This window comes from Eptatretus burgeri, chromosome 3, assembly GCF_056783735.1.
Source record: "Eptatretus burgeri isolate ZD-2024b chromosome 3, Ebu_testis_v1, whole genome shotgun sequence".
NCBI classification, from domain to species: domain Eukaryota; kingdom Metazoa; phylum Chordata; class Myxini; order Myxiniformes; family Myxinidae; genus Eptatretus; species Eptatretus burgeri.
The window spans coordinates 80,621,064-80,641,063 of NC_140963.1; the positions used below are offsets into that span (position 1 = coordinate 80,621,064).

The window sequence follows — 20,000 nt, forward strand, 5'->3', positions numbered from 1 at the left end:
TATACGTACAGGGTGTCCCAAAAAATGTACTCACATTTTGGCTCCTCATAACTCATTTAATTTTTCATTTATTTTCAGATAAAATTGACCTTAATAATGGCAGAAGTACAACTAGGTTTTGAAGAAAGAAAATTTATCATAAAGTGCTACTGGACGCACGAAAACATCATGGAAGTGCAAAGAGAATTTAGAAGACATTTTCACAAAGATCCACCAAGGCGACGCACCATTGCTCGCACCCGAGATAAGTTTGAAAAGATGGAACTGTGCATGACGTCCATAAGGAGCGTTCAGGAACACCACGGTCATCAACCACCCCCGCAAAGGAAAATCAATTGGTGGAAACCCTCCACCGATCCCCACGGAAATCTGTACGATAAATGGCTCGTGAGACAGGAATTCCAAAATCAAGCGCTCATCGCATTTTGAAGCGAATTAATTGGAAAAGTTACATTCCAAAATTAATCCACACTCTAAATGAAGACGATCCTGACCGGAGAGCTGAATTTTGTGAGTGGTACCTGGGCAAATGCGAAGAAGATGCAGCATTTCCATCCAAAATTGTTTGGAGCGATGAGTCCAGCTTCAAGTTAAATGGCTCAATTAATCGACACAATTGCACTTACTGGGCTCCTGAAAATCCGCATGTTACTATGGAACACCACTTAAACTTACCAGGGGTTACTGTGTGGTGTGGGATATCAGCATTGGGCATCCTCGGGCCATTCTTTTTTGACCAAACTGTCACTGGGAATGTTTACTTAAACTTGCTGCAGGAATCCGTCGGCCCACGTGTCGTAGAGATATTTGGTGACGAAGAGATTTACTTTCAGCAAGATGGAGCACCTCCCCACTACCACAGTGATGTAAGGGCCTATCTCGAAGCAACTTTTCTGAACAGATGGATTGGGCGAAGAGGTAGTGTTGAATTCCCTGCACGTTCCCCAGACCTCACTCCAATGGACTTCTTTTTATGAGGATATCTCAAAGATAAGGTTTACGGCTCAAAACCAGCAACAGTCGATGAGCTGAAAGAGGAAATTGAAAGACAATGTCTTGCAGTTCCAAATGAAATGATTTGTAACACTGTTGAATCCATTGGTCTGCGTTATTGGCTGTGTTTGGAACGTGATAGTCGTCAGTTTGAACATTTGTAAACATACATTTATCCATTTATACTGTTGCGAATTCGCGCCCGCCGGCGTGCGAACGGCCACGTGACTCGAATCGCGGCACGTCGCCCACCGGACGGACAATTCAGTAGTGGGCCTTTCGAGCTCACCACAATCGTGCCAATCGGCCACCCGCGTAGGATAGGGTTGTTCGCCAAACTCGACCTACCGAAGTACCCACGCGGATAGTAAACCGGGCGATCGTACCTCGCCACAGGTCGACTCCGGACACGAGCCTCTTGGGCGGCCCGTTCTGTACTATCGGGATAACCGAGCGGTGTTATCGTCGACCTCGACGGTTCAGATTAATTACCGGGATCTTGCACCCGCTACGAACCCTTTACGTGAAGCAGGATGGAGAGTCAATGGAGAAAAGACAAAGCGATAGTTCCCGGAGGGTCACGACTGAATTGTCCGTCCGGTGGGCGACGCGGTCGCGATTCGAGTGATGCAGCCGTTCGCCCACCGGCGGGCACGAATTCGCAACAATATTTAATGAGCCTTGGGTTTCTTTTGTTAATTTGTCTTTTTCTGTGCGGGTGATTAAACAGAGATATCCGATTATCCCAGGATATCTCAAAAAGGATTGTGGGAGTGAAGGGGATGGATGAATGATGGAGGAGATTGGTGTGCAGATGATCTTGACGGGGTGGTTGGTAAAATGCCAGCTGTGATGGGCTGGACACTTGATGCGGATGCGGGAAGAGAGAATGGCAAAAAGAGCAGACAGGTTGAGGGAGCAAAGTAGGAGTAAAAGAGGTAGACCATGGTTGTGATGGAAGGAAAGTGTGAGGAGGGATATCAGTAAGGTGGGGGGGGGGGTTGGAGAGTGGAGAGAGTTGGCTGAGCAGAGTGAGGTGGAGGAGTATCGTGGTGTAGGTTGGGCAGAAGCTTGGTGCCAATGGACCTCACCTCTTTTAAAGGGAAGAGGAGAAGAAGATTCGCACTTCACAAGACTCAAACCAATATCAATCAGAACCTTCTGAAGGACTTATTTTGAGTGGTGTATTTTTTTTTAGGTTTTAAGGTATATTCCAACATGGCTGTCAAATCATGTGACCGATGACATCATATGTGTGACTCTTTTGTTCCTCATGGATAGGCGGTCATATGTATAAAGTTTCGCCTCGATCGTACCATCTGTCATCCCTCAGACCGGCAAGCAGCAGCGTCTTCGCTCTCTGCAGATATGGATAAAATCACAAACTGGTCCAACATGTGGAACATGTCTTTCAATCCAGTGTAATCTCACACTTTCACAATGTCTTTCCGAAAGGACTGTTTGGAACCCCCCCCCCCCATCTACTTTCTCAACAATCCTATGGAAGTCCTTTCATTCAAGCTCCCGGATCTCACTATCTGCCATGATCTTTCCTGGGAAAGCGACATTTCCAACCTGGCCTCCAAAGCCAGTGGCCGACTGGGAATCCTCCATCATGCAAACTCCTTCCTTGGCCCACCTGAGCTCCTGACTACATACAAAACTTTCGTCTGCAGCATGATGGAGTATTGCTCTCCTCTCTGGGCTTGTGCTCCTGCCTCTCACCTTTCTCGGCTTCACACTGTGGAAACCATAGGCATTTAGGATTATTGGTATCTCTCGCAGTGAGGCTGAGTCTTTGGGCCTCTCACTCTCTCACCGCAGGCAGGTCAGTGGTCTTTCTGTCTTCTCTCCACCGTTTTGTCCTTCCCTCTCCCACCCCTCTTGTCTCCTGCCCCACTTGTTGTACGTTGTGTGTTAGCTCACATGATCCTCGACAATGTTTACAAAATATATATATATATATATATATATATATATATATATATATATATATATATATATATATATATATATATATATATATATATATATTCTTTTATATTTTACCAGCAAAGGTACCCGGCATTGCCGGGCAACTTGGGGTCCATTCTCCCACCCCTCCTCCCACGAAGGTACCCGGCATTGCCCATGATCTAACGTACATCTATTGGACTCCCACAACTAAGCACATATTTAGAGACAAACATTTTATTTATCAAGCTCCAAATTATTGAACAGAAATCTCAATAAAATTGAACATGTTATTGTAATGCTTTTGGGGAGACAATATTGAATGTTTTCCATTAAGGGCCAGAATATGTCAGGTCAGGTCAGGTATGGGAGCATGTGCCAGAACAGCGCGTCGCTGCGTCCACTTTCCGCCGGTACTCCAGGGGCCTCCGTCTGGCCATCCCCCAGGCAGATGCCAGGCCCATCCCCATCTCCTTGAGATGATGGTCAACCTGCTGCAACCATGAGGCACGTGGTCGGCCCACTGGCCTCCTCCACTCATGAGACTCCCTCGCTGAGAGAATCTGGTGAGCAGGATCAGCGTCAGGAAAACGAGCCACATGTCCATACAGCCGCAGCTGACGCTCACGGACTATGCAGGTAACAAATCTCATCCGAGTCTCTCTCAGCAACCGCTCGTTGGACACAAAATCCGACCAGCGATAGCCAAGGATTCTCCGAAGAGACCTGGTACCAAAGGAATTAAGTCTCCGTCTCAGATCCTTGGTCAAAGTCCAAGTCTCGCACCCATAGAGCAAGACTGGAAGTACCAAGGACCTGAAGACTCGGACTTTCGTCCTCCCGCACAGGTACCGGCAGCGCCACACCCCATGATCCAGTGAATCCATGACTCCCCAGGCCCGACCCAGACGTCTATTGACCTCCGGCTCACAACCTGCGGAGACATGAATATCACTGCCAAGGTAAGTGAATCTATCCACGACCTCAACATCCTCACCACAAACAGACACAGACAGGACAGCAGCATCCAAGATGTCACCGAAAGCCTGGATCTTTGTTTTGACCCAAGAAATCCGTAATCCCAACGGCTCCGACTCCTCATTCAGCACCTCGAGGGCCCCCAAGAGGATGTCTAAAGTCTCCGCAAAGATGACTGCATCATCTGCAAAATCAAGGTCCGAGATCTTGACATTGCCAAACGATGCACCGCAACTTGATCTCTCCGACATCCTCCCAAAAATCCAGTCCATACAAGTGCTGAAAAGTGTGGGGGCAAGTACACATCCCTGACGAACTCCAGTAACAACTGGAAATAAGTCAGAGGTGGTACCACCACACTTCACAGCACTCTCAGTACCAGAGTAGAGTTCAGACATCAGATCGATCAGTTTCGGTGGCACCCCACGAAGACCAAGAATCCTCCAGAGGACATCCCGATTCACTGAATCGAACGCTTTACAGAGATCAACATAGGCTGCAAGCAGCCCCTGCCGAAACTCTCGTCTGCGTTCAGTGAGGACACGAAGAGCAAGGATACGGTCAATCGTTGACCTCTTTGGTGTAAAGCCTGACTGCTCTGGACGCTGGTGCTCAAGCAGATGGTGGCGAACCCTATCAAGAATTATCCGAGCAAAGACCTTGCCCGGCACTGAGAGCAGCGTCACCCCTCGGTAGTTGTTGCAGTCTTGGCGATCACCCTTCCCTTTCCAGAGAGGGACAACAAGGCCCCTCTTCCAGTCAGTTGGGATGATGCCTGTGTTCCAGGCAGAGCACAAAACTGCATGCAACGACGCGAGTGCAGCATTTCCACCAGCCTTGAGAAGTTCAGCATGGATGCCACAGATCCCTGCAGCTTTGCCCCGTTTCAACTGGTTCACCGCAGCCCGTGTTTCCACAAGCGATGGTGGACCACAGTTGATTCGAGGGTCAGCAACAGGGATTGTAACACCCTTGACGTCCAACTCGAGAGCTGGGGATCAGCCTGGTACAACCGCTCAAAGTAACCGGCCCAGCGGGCCTTCACTTCAGACTCCTCTGTCAAGAGCCTACCACTCTCTGCTCGAACTGCAGTGCTCCGAGGGATGGGCTTGGATGAACGTAATGCGCGAATTCCCCTGTAAGCGGGACGAGAATCACCTGTCCACAGGTGATGCTCTACCCCCTCACAGATTCCTCACACATAGGCCTCCTTGTCCACCCTCAGTGCACGTACAGTTTTACGCCTCAGCTCCCTGAACAGCTCAGCTCTGCCATTCAGCCTGGCCCTGCGACTCTGGTCAATGGTATCCAGTGTCCCTTGAGAGACAAAATTCTTCTTTGCCCTGCGGTGAACTCCAAGGCATCCACCGGCAACATCAAGGACGGTGGTCTTGAAGGTGCTCCACAACTCTTCAGGACCCCCAAAGCACCCAGACCCCCAAGTGTCCACTCAGCCTGTTCGCAAACTCCTCAGCTACTCTCTCATCCCTGAGCTTGGCAACATCCAGCCTAGGCTGGGATGGTACCATTCTCCAGGATTTAAGGTGCAGCTTTAGAGTTGCTACAACAAGCCTGTGGTCAGTATTGAGGAACTGAGCACTCCGGTAGACCCTGCAGTTCTGGATCATCCTCCAACGACCGTCAATGAGGACATGGTCAATCTCCTTTGCCACACCGCCAGCGTTGGAATACCAAGTCCAGCGATGAGCTTGCGGGCGCTGAAACCATGAACCAGCCACCCTAAGTCCATGACTTCTTGCAAAGTCAAGGAACTTAGTGCTATTCTGGTTCATAGTTCCTGACCCATGGGGACCAACACACACCTCATAACCATCCCTATCAGTTCCAGTCGATGCATTGAAATCCCCCAAGACTAGAAGTGTATCTCGTCTGGGGCACTGATCAACCACAGACTCGAGTGTGGCGTAGAATGCATCCTTCACGGTAAGATCACTCGCCTCAGTCGGAGCATAAATAGAGACCAGGGAAATGACACCTAAGGAGTGACGAATCCTTAATCTCATAATACGCTCGTTGACCGGTGTTACCTCAATTATCATTGGGGTCAGCTTATTAGACACAGCTACAGCAACTCCTTGGGTATGGTAACCATCAGAGCGACCAGACCAATAGTAGGTGTAACCACCCACCATTATCTCGCCGCAATCCGGTCTCCGAACCTCAGAGAGAGCTGCAATCCCGATGTCCAAACGCTTGAGCTCAGATGATAACAGAGACAGGTGATCATCCTCTCTTAGGGATAGGACATTCCAGGCACCCACCCGAAGGGACCGCCTCAGGTTAACCCAAGGAGACCGCCGTCTGGTGGACGACACCTCAGCACCACTCCGACACACTCTCCCGCAATCTGACCCAGGGATGTTACCCCGTGGTTTCCCTCCTATCAAAGATTGGGGTCCCGAAGGCTTTGCCCCAATCCCATCATCCGGTGAGCTGCCCTGCGAAGGGAAGCTGCACAGGAGGTACTCCCACGGAGTGGGTTTTCAGATTTTTTTGCGTTTTTGCGTTTTGCGGAATGAAGCGTTTTACGGTGGCTGGAGTGCAAATCCTGCCACCAACCTCCTAATAAGAAGTAACCCAACTGCAGGAGGACGTCCGCAGACACAGTTGGGCACTAGATATGGATGGCCGTTGGCTCACAAGGAGCTCCTCCGCCCTTTGACAGGTTTTGTTTTTAATCCTGCTGGGTGTCCATATCCAAACACCCTCCTCACCAGAAAACCTGGTGGGGGAGACGGTTTAGTCGCCGACAACCCGACCATGGAACAGGTTAGTACAGGTTTACATGGTACCTGTAGCAGGTCACAGATCGAACCTGACCTGACAAAAATATGTGTGTGTGTATCAAAAAATATGATACAGAATATGTATCCGGATAAAAATCGCTTGTTTGAAAATATTTTCATGGTGTAGAAATGGAGAAGTTAGTTATGGTTGTAACCTTTTTTTTCTTTTCTTCTGCAAACTCTTCTTTCACCCTTGTGAGTTATGTCTTGAGATGAGCAGTAACATTACCTTTATATCGATGTATCGGTTGTGTTTGTACTATTTTCGGTTTTTGAATAATAAGTGCATTTGAGAGGTTACGTGACTCCTTTGCTGATCTTACCAATCGTTGTAACATCCTAATTTAGTCAGTTTTTCACATGCGACACCATATTTGACGTTTAGAGCTCACCCACCAATTATAGTGTTGTGGTCCCGGTGTCATAGGGAGGCCATGATAGATGGACTGCCTTGGGTGACACACCAGAATCGCAGGCTGTAGCACACGAATAACTTTGTGACGCAGCAGGTTGCTAATCGACCACGAAGACCAATCACTCCACCACGTGACTTAGGGTCCTCCATCGAATAAACAGTTTACCTGAGGGTCACGTGACCTCATTACCGGGGAACACGCCCTCGGTACATACTTGTGTTAACCATATTACTTACCGGATCAGGTGCAGCTGAGCGGAACTGCCAAGTATGTACTGGCTATGAAGCGACTCATTGGGGAATAACATCCCGGCTCAGCTCGGGTGCGAGCCAAGCTGGACCAATGAAGGAAAACACGAAAACAAGCTGGTAACATTTCCACACAGTGCATTTATTTACAACCAGAATGCAAGGAATGGTATGTGACACAGCGAATGGGATTTATTGAAATGTACAGCAGGGAAGGCAAGGCATTTGTGGGGTGCAGCAAAAGACAAGCAATCTTACAAAAGCAGACAAAGAGCAGTTATTCTGTATATCTTCTCGAATCTTAATTTATGCAAGGACAGGCACCATCTCACACACACACACACACACGCACACACACGCACACACACGCACACACACGCACACACACGCGCACACACACACACACACACACACACACACACACACACACACACACACACACACACACACACACACACACACATCCGAGAAAGATTAGATGTAACCCAGAGAGAAAGAAAGCAGGTGAGGGTAAACGACCTCTCAATACCTGGCATGGGCAGCAGAACGACGTATCCCAGAATGTTTAGGGAGAGGTAGCTGGGAGGAATATTGATTATGTCTAAGATGTGGGAGTGGGAGGTGTGAGGTGTAGTGCAATGTGGAGGTACAGCATTGTACAAGAGGAAAATCTGAATGCGAGTCAATACGTTCACTCCTTCAGTTCGGCCCCTAAAAGAACTGTTGGGCTTCGCCCACATTAATGCTCTTTATGCGTCCATAGTTGATGAGGTTGATGGAAAGAAAGATGGAAGAAGAAGATGCGTAAAGAGAAAGTCCCCCTCCAATCTGTGTAAATGTCTGTACCTATTGAGGATCGCTCAAACAGAGCGGCCGCACCTTGCAGTAGTAGTGTGCGATCCCGCCTCCCTGCTTGGTTAGTGGGACTCGCAGCACCTTTCGCTCCACGCTGACAAGCTCGCTGACTGCCTGCTTGTCAATCCCATCCAGCTCTGTGTTCCTTCGGCCACAGCACCGATGGCCCCGACCATGAAGGCGATCAGCAGCAGTGACCTGCAAACAGAGTAAACAGGATGGACTCGTGCAGGCGGGCAGACTGACTGAACGACCCATGAACAGGCTGACTGGAAGAGTGACTGACCCAAAAGAGAGTGGAAGAGCGGAGGGTGAAGAGAGAGAACTGGCCCCGCTCTGCCCTTTTTATGGGCCCGGACAAAGGGAGGGGCCAAGGACTGGATCTCGTTGAGCCACAGGAAAAATCCCTCTCCTCGATTGGGCCACAGCAGCCGCAGTCATGCCCCGCCATGCCTCGGAGCCGGAAAAATGGCTGTCACTCACCGACTTTGGCACGGATCAGAGCTCCGAGATTTGCATAGGGCCACAGTCTTCAGACACATGCTCCAGCCCCAAACATGCACTGCTCTTCATTCTAACATAGGATTGTAGCAAAATCCTCATGCTACCTGTCGCTCCCTTCATAAGCCACAGTACATGTTCATCCCTCTCGTTATTCCTTCAAGCAGCTTGACCCGCATCCCCTCTGGGTCCCTTGATGTTTCGGTACGATTTTGATGACTATCAGGCAGTTATGGCGGTTGTATAGCAGAGCGCTCTTCTCTTTACGTTCTTCGTGAGAGGTGGTGGCAATGCGGCTTCTGTAACAAGTATTGATTGCCACATGGCATTCATGGTGAGGGCCGAGTGCCACGTGGCGCTCATAGTGAAATGGTGAATAAAAGTCGGGATTTAGCGTGGGTTGTTGCGGTGGTATTTTTACCAGTTGTTGGAAGCGGTTGTGGTTAACATAGTGAGGTTTGGTGAGCTGAGTGAAGTCTGAGGTGAGATAGCGGTTGGGAACTAGTGCGCACATTTGAATGGGGAATGGACGTGCAAACTTCAAAAAAAGAACAGTGTGCTTTTGGCTGGATGTACCCGCAGTGCGAACAAGCTGGAAATGCTTGTAGTGTGTGCTTATTTCTTATTTGTGTGGCATGTGTGCTTGCTTGCATGGTTTGTGTGATGGAAGGGAAAAGGTCAAAGGTTAAAGTGGAGGATATAAGAGATATTAAGGACCTAACTATGAGAGTCCCACGCAACGCATTTTCCCCCTTTTTACCCACGAGACATATTGAAGGGACTGCCTCAGACATATACGATTGAAATAACTGCCTGAGGATCGCTGCGTGTTGTGTGCAATTGCCTTGGAGCATGCGGTTTTAAAGAACCGCAATAATGGGTTTCCGGGTTTAAATCCGAAAAATATAGGCCTTTTTATAAAGCACGAGATGATCCATGAACCCATTGGGTTCCCGTTGTGACCGGTTGTGAAAAAAATCATTTCAAGAAAAAAAAGATAGCTCCAGCGAACTATACCACTGAGGTTGTTTGTATTGATGAAATATTCCCGAAGAGAACTTGACTGAGTCGGGAATTTATTTTTAAAATTTTTTTTTCGTTGCCCAATTTTAACCAAACTTGATATTGCACACCGCAGGAGAATGGTGAGTAAGGTGGCCCTAAAATTTTTGCGCTATCATGTACTGTTTTGGCTGTATGTCAGGAACATACAAGATGAGAGCTTTAGTAATATATAGATAGATAGATAGATAGATAGATTGTATCTGTGGATGCACCCTCTGAGATGGTGACAGGTGGTGCTTGTGTGCTGAAAAAGTTATGAAATGTGAGAAAATGACTTCTAAATCCCTTTGTAAGATACATCGTGGTAAAAAAATTTGATCCAATAAAATTTTGGCATGATTAACCTTTGGAGCTCAGAGGAGTAAGGAAAATCACTCCAACCTCATAATTTGATAATTGCAGCCCCAACAAAAGCTATATATATATATATATATATATATATATATATATATATATATATATATATATGTATATATATGTGTAGGGATCGGCAGAGTGCTCATCACACTCCACATGTTTCGATTCAAGGTATATATATATATGAAGACCACAATGGGAAAACCAGAGATGTCACTTTTTATAAATTTTAGGGTTATTGCACCTGCCAATAGTTGGCAACATAAGGTTTCCTCTCACAATATTACTTTAACAAATAACCAGGGGTGTCACATAATTTATATGGTATAAAGTTTAGCCATGCAATGAAAAAACATGTGTTGTCAAAGCTGAACAAGTAGAAACCCAGAGTTGTCAGTACTTTACTCCTGGTTATCTCCCTTTCATTCATGTTAACTGTTCCACCATAATATTCAGAGTTGACAAACTAAAAGATGAAAGGTAAAACTTTCACAGCATAAACTCTGAGCACTACAATGGCCTATTTGGTTATATCATGGGCTCCGTAGTTGGTGCATATCATGGTTCAAGCCTGGTCAAACCTTTATTGTGACTTTTATGGGACCCACACCGTGGCTTAATGGTTAGCGCGTCTGAGTACCCATCCTCATTTGATGTACCCACCGCCCAATCAACCTGCTTAGGATATGAGGGAGTCACATGAGGTGACTGGCTATCACGGGGGTGGTTTATCCTTGGTTTCCTCCCGGTTTTCCATCATATTAAGGAGTACCGAGTAAGAAATGGAGAATCCGTTGTCATATAAGCGAAATACCCTTGAGTATGGCGTTGAACACCAATCAAACAAAAAAACAATGACCGTTTAATGTTGAAAAAAAAATCTGTGATCACCAAAGTCATGTAATGTCTGCTAATAACCAACAAGCATGAATTTGCTACACATCCTAGGTTAAAATTGCATGGCAATTAGTAAACAAGGGAATAACCAGTGATGTCAGTTTGCAACATTGATTCGTTCTTTGCTATTAAATTAAATAACACAGAAGCTTGGCAAATGCTACATGCTTAATTTTATCGGCCAATGATCACTCTTCCTTTTACTGAAAAAGAAATCTATATGACAGTTATTAAACAGTCCACCAAAGTCTTGAAACTTTGTTTTTCAGTTTCTTCAAAGTTGACTTATCCTGACATCTCTGGTTTTCCCCTTGTGATCTTCATATATATATATATATATATATATATATATATATATATATATATATATATATATATATATATATATATATATGTATATATATGTATATATGTATATATATATGTATATATATGTATATATGTATATATATATGTATATATATGTATATATGTATATATATATGTATATATATGTATATATGTATATATATATATATATATATATATATATATGTATATATGTATATATATATATATATATATATATATATATGTATATACATGTGTATATATATATATATATATATATATATATATATATATATATGTATATACATGTATATATATGTATATGTATATACATGTATGTATATGTATATGTATATATGTGTATATATGTATATATGTATATATATATATGTATATATGTTGCGGCCTGTTCCAAGTTGAGCATATTCAAGTTCTGTTCCAAGTTGAGCAGTCCGAAACAAAATGGCAGCTTAAGACCCCTACAAAGTGAAAGCGGGCTGACCAAGATGGTGAACCACCATCTTGGTTTGCTTTTTTTTCTGTTTTTTCCTGATGAGCACGCCATTAATTATCTTCAAAAGGGGTTTTTTTAAATTTATACAAATTCCCAGTTTTCATTCATGTATTCCCTTGGTGTTCCCTTAGTATGCATACAAAGTTTTGGACTGCTCGGTTTCATGGTTTTGTAGTTATGGAGGAGATGCGCGCACACACACACACACACACACACACACACACACACACACACACACACACACACACACACACACACACACACACACACACACACACACACACACACACACACACACACACACACATTCCCTTTTGTTATTATAGGTTGTGGTTTTCCCTCCCATTCCACAGCTCTGTCCCAAAACTTCCTTCGAAATGGCTCATCTTTGATCGTTTCAACCCAGACAAGCTGGAGAAGCGACGGAAAGGTCTGCAGAGCTTCCTGATTCAGTAAGTAGGACTTTTAAAACCTGATAAAATATCTTCTTCTTCTTCTTCTTCTTCTTCTTTCGGCTGCTCCCGTTAGGGGTCGCCACAGCGGATCATCCATTATGATCCGCATAGTGATTTGGCACATGTTTTACGCCGGATGCCCTTCCTGACGCAACCCTGGTCGCCTCTTACGACACAGGGATATGGTATACCTATTTTAACCGGGGTATACACCGGCCCAGTATACTGGTACTCATTTCGCCGACCTCGGAAGGATGACAGGCTGAGTCAACCCCCTGGTGTATTAATTCAGTGGCTCAACGGGGCTTGAACTCAGGACCTCTTGGATCCCAAGCCGCTGCCCTAACCACTGCGCCAACACCAGGCTACCTGATAAAATATATTATTTATGTATTTTGTCTCAGAGAGGGTTGTGGTGAAGAGAATGTCAGTTGTGTATTTGACTTTTTAGAGATTATCTTTCTGGCTGCTTAAATGAGGAGACATGCAAGGATAAAATAATTGTTTAGTTGGGAAGCATTGTGGTCAAATAATACAGCGATTGCAAAATGGTGAAAACAACTGAGCATGACCATTATGGAGATGCCAACTGAGAAGAAAGGCTCAAAGGTGCCATTTTTGACCAGAGAGATTTTTGACCAGAGAGCAGGGACTAAAGGCCCTGTCACACCTTGACGATGTAGCCAACGTATGCCTGACGTATGCAAAATTGGGCTAAAACGCCGGCACACGTCGAATACGTTATGGGTAAGTTTGTATATGTTAAGAGCACGCTAAAAAACACTGCCCTACGTCGTAGTACGCTGGCTTTCATCGTTGTACTTTGCGGTTGTCCTCAAATTTTAGCATGCTTGAAATTTTACGACTTATGCCAGCGTTTGACTCACACGTTCCGCTACGCTGGCCATACGTTGTAGGCACGTTATGCGATCGTTGACACACGTCGATACACGTTACTTGTAAGTTACTCATAAGTCGAAACACGTCGAGGTAATGATTAGCGTACCCGAAACTTATTTCTAACCTATGAGTAACATGTTGTAAGCACGTTACACGATCGTTGACACACGTTACTTGTAAGTTACTCATAAGTCGAAACACGTCGAGGTAATGATTAACGAACCTGAAACTTATTTCTAACCTATGAGTAACGTGTTATAGGCACGTTGCATGATCGTTGACACACGTCGAGGCAAGTTATGCGATCGTTGACACACATCGGGGCACATTACTTGTAAGTTATTTGTAAGTCGAAACACGTTGAGGTAATGCTTAGCATACCCAAAACTTATTTCTAACCTATGAGTAACGTGCTTTGAACATATGTGTAACGTACCTCCAACGCATATTTACGTATGTTGATGTATTTGATTGACGTCTTCCGGACGACCACAGAACTTTCTGAACGTGTTTCTAATTTACAGCTACCGTATAATGGCATATTGGCAGCGTTTAAAAAAAAACAACAAAAACAATAACTTCCGATATTTCGTCACGTGCCGTTACGTCACGTCCGATTGCCTCTTCAGTTTGCTCATGTCTTATTCTAAGTTCCTCCTCTGTGAATATTTTCTGTTTGAGGATATTGTTACGTCGACGTCGAAAATTAAAAGCAAATGTCCGAATATATTTTAAAATTCGTGATAGACTAAAAAAAAAAAAACAACAACAACAACGTCAGATATTTCGTCACGTGCCTTCACGGAGCCAAGGATAAAAAAAGAAAATGTGCCTTGACGGAGAAAATAAGTTTTGGGTATGCGAAACATTACCTCGACGTGTTTCAACTTATGAGTAACTTTCAAGGAACTTGTGTCGACGTGTGTCAATGTTCGCATATCGTGCCTACAACTTATTCCCAGTGTAGCGGAACGTGTGAGTCATACGGCAAGTACGTCGTAAAATTTTCAGCATGCTTGAAATTTCACGATGTACTAGACGTACCACGAAATATGACAGCGTAGTTCATCGTTTTTCAGCATGCTCTTAACGTATAAACAACTTACCCATACCGTATTCGACGTGTGCCAGCGTTTTAGACACATTTTTCAGAGGTCGGCATACGCTGGCTAAATCGTCAAGGTGTGACTGCGTGGTTGACACTTCCAATTCTCAGGCGGTTATGATTTAAATCGGCGTGCGGCAGGTTTTTAACAGGCTACGCCACGAGTTCGTCGGCGATACGTGCAGCGCGCTATGCCTAAGTTAAACTATCGTTGGGCATAGGTTGTGAACGCTGACAACAGGCTAAGCATTCGTTGGTATCTGTTATCTATAAGACAACGAAACGTTTTGTGCCCGTTACTAATATGTTATGCATACGACCAACACGTTATGAATACGACCAAAACTTAAAAAAAACATCAAAATTTCAGCGTACGCCAACGTTTTACATACATTTTTATACGTTGCCATTGCTGGCTAAATCGTTAAGGTGTGACAGTGCATTAAGCAATGCAATATACATTGGATGTGTGAAAGAGTGGCAGACCCTGTGTGGAGAGTGAGACGGATGGATAAAATCCTGCAGGGTAGGAAAGGTGAGGGAGAAGGTAGAAAATTGGATGGTCATTGGTTTCTTTCCCCAACTCCACCCCTTCGATTCTATCCACCCCTCCATTTACAACTAGGCCTATAATACAAATCCTAGGATTGCTGGCAGGATGGCTGAGAGGTATGCACACTCACCTCTCAGCTGTCTTGCCTGTGTTTGAATCCTGACCCAGCTATAAAATGCCATCCTGGTGTTTCCCAGGTAGGGTCATTCATCAATGTGTGTGCTGTCCCTCAGATGGATGTTAAACGAGAATCCTGTCTGCAGGCATTCCTTGGTGGATATTAAAGACCCCACGGTGTCCTTTGCAAAGAGTAGGTAAGCTATCGCCGGCACCATGGCCAAATTCTAAATTTCTGCCATAGCTACTGCTGGGAAGGCAATGGCAAACCATCGAGCATAGCCCTTGCTCAGTAAGCTGCTTCGGCGGCACCAGAGCTCAGTGAAGAATATGGTGAGACAGAGACAGAGAAAAAAACAAAAAACCAATGTCACCCTGCGGGTGACCCGTATCTTGCCAAAAGGTGACCACGTGTGACTTCTTTCAGGTCACACTGAGGTGAACAGAGCTGCTATCCACCAGGAGCGACTCCTTGAGGAATATCTGCCGACGAGAGATTCCGATGAGAATCGTTCTACAGAGTAACCATGAAAAATATGCTTTTACCTCATAACGCCACCAAATGACGTCATAATGTCTCAAGCTTGACATATCTAGAAAGCACTCGTCGAGGTGTTCAATTTGAGGTACTACACGATATGGTTCCTAAAACTTGAAAATTTGACCTTGGGGTCAAATATGTTTGACCTGAGGCGCTAACCATGAAGGTCAAGGCCAATCGCCACCAAAAATTAATCAGCTGAGCGCCAGACCATGAACTATATTCCCATGAAGTTTGAAGACGATCCAATCAAAATTACTCAAAAAAATAAGGGTTTCGTCGACTCCCCTGATTTGCGACAAAGTGACCTTGACCTTTGACCTTGACCTTCAAAATTTTATGCGCTGAAAGGGACCTCTATAGGCCTCTGATATGCGAAGTTACAAAAATTTCCAATGATAACTGTGCTCTGCAGAGTAATTTATACGTGATTGCAGACCAAAAAAAACAAAAACATATGAAGGTCAAGGCCAATCGCCACCAAAAAATAATCAGCTGAGCGCCAGACCATGAACTATATTCCCATGAAGTTTGAAGACGATCCGATCAAAATTACTCAAAAAATAAGGGTTTCGTCGACTCCCATGATTTGCGCCAAAGTAACCTTGACCTTTGACCTTGACCTTCAAAATTTTGTGCACTGAAAGGGACCTCTATAGGCCTCTGATATGCGAAGTTACAAAAATTTCCAATGATAACTGTGCTCTGCAGAATTTTTTATACGTGACTACAGACAAAAAAAACAAACAAAAAAAAACATACTAGTTGACTAACATATCTTGCAAAACTTCGTTTTGGCAAGATAAAAAAACCCCCCTAAATCATCAGTTTGGCATTGTATTGTTTTGCATCCATCTGAACCCATGTCATATTGTTGGGATTTCAGTTTCAAATCCCATATACTGATCATTTGTCCATTGGTTAATATCCTTATTTCGGTAAAAGTACACTGTGAGGAGTGTTATGTTATGGTCACATCCGATCCATAATTAATACATATATTAGTTAGATGTAGGGATTCGAACCCATTTTTGAAATACTCTGTAAATGCTTTAGTTTAACTTTCTGTCTTTTGGTGGCACGGTGTCCCAGCAAGTCAATCCACCAGATGCCCTCTAAAGACGCAGGCTGTGTTATTTCAGTGATAGCGACCCGAGGAAAACGTTATCTAGGTTCTCCTAAGCATTCCACTCTTGGGCCTTTGGTTAGGTTAAAATGGTCATAGCTGTAAATGCTGTCAGGCAGTCCATCATTGGCACAGGGCTGCACCCTACCCACATTCCACTTCAGAGAAACTAATAAAGCTGGGTTTATTCACTGTGACTAGGGCTGGGCTCTCAACCAAAGCCAGACCTGTCTTTCTCTTTAGATTTATGTGAACTTAAAAGGGATTTATGTTTGTCCTGCAACCATCCCACAGTGAGAAAACCTTTTGTACGTGGGAGAGGGACGACTGTTAGGCCCTGAAAAATGAGCTTTGTCACACCAACTAGGGTTAGAGTATAACCAGAAATAGATTGGAATTAGAGATAGATTGTATATAAGGGAGAGTTTTTGAATGTAAAACTCAGTGTGGTTTTGGGAGCTCTCCACTGTTGGTTGAGCTGCCAACCCCAACTCCGGTGGCTGGCGTGTGGTCCTTCAATAAAGCTGCATTTTGGTGAATCCTCTTCTGTTGACTCTCTTCATACCGGGCCGGAGAACGGAGTCTTCACATACACTGCCTCCTTATTTTATTGTCCCGCATGGGATTTATGTACAAGCTCTATGTGATTTATGTTCAAGCCTTATAATTGTTAAAAAAGTGGAACAAGTACCACTCTGAGTGTGTTTCCACTCATTAGGAGTATGTTTATATTATATATCCTTACTATAATTCGCGAACCGGTGTTTGTGTGTTTGTGTTTGTCGCGCGACTCCTCCTACAGTTCTGGACCGAATACATCCAGACTTGCTCCAGAGGATCAGCGTGACCCCAATTAATGGATCGGGGTGTTTTATCTTTGCCGGTGGTCTTCGGGGAGGGAGGGGCACAAATTCCCCATGTAAATGTGTATCGTGTAGCACCACCTCTAGGTTTTCCCTGGTATTCTAAGTCTGCACCATTTACAGTACATTATTCCTGTACACATGTTTTCCTGTGCTGTGAGGTGTTTTGAATTATAAGCAGTCGATATGTTTTTGCTTCATGCACGTAACCCAGATTATGTTTTTTTTTCACCTGCAGACCTGTTAGTTGTCGATACGCCACCCAAATAAAGGTATGCATCAGAAGAACGTGTTGCATACTTGGAAAAAATATTGCTTATAGGGCAGGTACTCTGTTCGCGTATGTATGTATGTATGTATGTATGTATGTATATGTAATAAAGAAAAATCCACCCACATCTCTCACCTGTGAATGGAGGGAATAGTCAATCAGCTCTCACCTAATCAACTAAACCCAGGTGGCTAGGATTATATAAATAAATTAACCTCCCATGCTGAGAGATGTGGGTGGGCCATTCTTTTTTATTTATATATTGACTGCTTTTGATGTTTGCATGTGGTACATGCTTTGGAGCCTCATTGGTATGCATTGTTGTCTGCGCTGTCGATTTGTCAAGAAGTGATGAAACCAGTCTGGCATCTGAAGGTGTGTGTACTATTTGTGAATGTCTTTATTGCTGTGGAGAAACTCTGGGAAGGGTTTGACACAACAGAGCGCTTATCTTGAGTAGGCCTTCTTGGTTGCTTTACGCAGCAGTTTCGGATAGAGGAGCATGGGAGGTGTAAAGGCAATTAACTGGCAGAGGGGACACAGTTGGACAAAACAAGCAAGGAATTCATTCTTTATTTTTCATTTTTTTTGCAGCACATGGCTGCTGGTTTGCATCAATGCTGGGGGGCATGGATACGCTGCTGATGCAGTGCCCCATGTAGGTCGGAGAAGGATTTTTGAATTTTACCTGAGTGACTGCGATAGTTTGCCTACTCTTCGCGAAAGACACTGTGGGATCTTTAACATTCACCAACTAATGCCAGCAGAAAGGACGCCCAGTTTAACTTTCATTTGAGGGACGGCACACACATTGATGCTTCTCCCTGCCTGAAAAATACCAAGATGACAGTTTATGGATGGGGCGAGGTTCGAACAGAGGCAAGTGTGCATACATCGAGGCCATGCTGCAACCCAGCAAAAAATGAGGAATTAGAGGAGCTGAGGAAACGGTAACCACAAAGTAAGGGGGTTGGCTGGTTTTAGGAGGTCGTGGGAGTAGAAACGATTTCTCCATTGAGTTGCAGTATATTTTGCAAACCTGTGTTTAAGTGGGCCTTGGCTGGAGTGGGGCACAAGTCTACAGTCTTAATATCAATATTTATTCCTGCTAAGCATGATTAATCAACGACAGATGGTTATGGTGCGATAATCCTCTCGATTCTTTCTTTTCTCTATTCATTGCTCAAAATACTGAACCCTTGCTCAGGAAGCAAAATACGATTGATTGGGGGGAAATGGGAGTAATATAGCCTAGTTATTCCATTGGTGCATGTATAGCATGAGCAGTAAGGTGTCTGTGTGAAAATGATAGGTCACATGTGAAAGAATGTAATAGGGGCTGATCATCGTTATTGCCCTCCCCCTTTGCATGTGCCAAGAAACCACTCTTCTCCCCTCCTCTTCTTGATGCCTTAAATCATTACTTTATCTGTCCATATGTGTTTTAATACAATGAACTGCCAACAACGGGTCCACAAAAAGCAAGTGGATCCCATCCGATCATGACCAGGGTATTCCGCTACCATGTGCTGAAAGAAGGAACCACCTGACACCTTGGCAATGCTGAGTGTATCATGGCACAAGTTCGATCGAGGGGTGAGCCAATCTGTGCACGGTCGCGAGATAATAATAGCTAAGGGGCAGTGTCGGCCCTCCAGGAGCTCGTAGCGAGAGCTCAGCCACAGAATTGGAGTGCGGACAGGTTCCAGGACGGACACAGCATGAGCAGCATGCGCAGCTCGAAAGAGCAGTTGGGATGTTGCAGTTGGGATGGAAAGAGATGTTGCAGCATTTCAGCCCATCGTCAAGTGCTGTGGAGTACGGGACATCCTGCGAGAGTCCAGCGGGGCAGCACACAGAGGCTAGGAAGCTGGGACAAGGCGGTTCCCACTGAAAAGGGGGATGGAGAAGGGGGGAATCTCGCTCTCCCTCTGCAGTGTTCTTTTTTTGCGTCCTGCCTTTCCCTCTGTCTTTGCTCTCTGTCGAGTGAATTAGGCCTAGGTCACATTTGCCACGGCGGCCGTGGGGTCTCCAAAATCTATGGCCATTAGCAATTATACGGCGGCCGCAGTATTTCCACAGTCACACAATGTAGCAGTCACATATGTTTTTATTTTTCGGGGAACTGCATGGTGTATTTATAAATTGTGGAGAC

At 44.9% G+C, this 20,000-nt stretch overlaps 1 protein-coding gene across 7 annotated transcripts in view; it reads left to right on the forward strand.

Annotated features, from left to right (window-relative positions):
• The window catches only part of LOC147030288 (sorting nexin-10B-like), a 65,900-nt gene that overhangs the window by 26,797 nt on the left and 19,103 nt on the right, over positions 1 to 20,000 (forward strand). For 5 of the 7 annotated variants that reach the window (XM_085874197.1, XM_085874199.1, XM_085874195.1 and 2 more), the window contains exons 5-6: positions 12,268 to 12,366; positions 15,161 to 15,241. In XM_085874197.1, coding sequence (XP_085730323.1) covers positions 12,268 to 12,366; positions 15,161 to 15,241 — 180 coding nt within the window. Of the gene's footprint in view, positions 1 to 12,267; positions 12,367 to 15,160; positions 15,242 to 17,812; positions 17,847 to 20,000 lie in introns of all 7 variants that reach the window. The other 2 variants (XM_085874201.1, XM_085874200.1) reach the window with 2 other exon arrangements.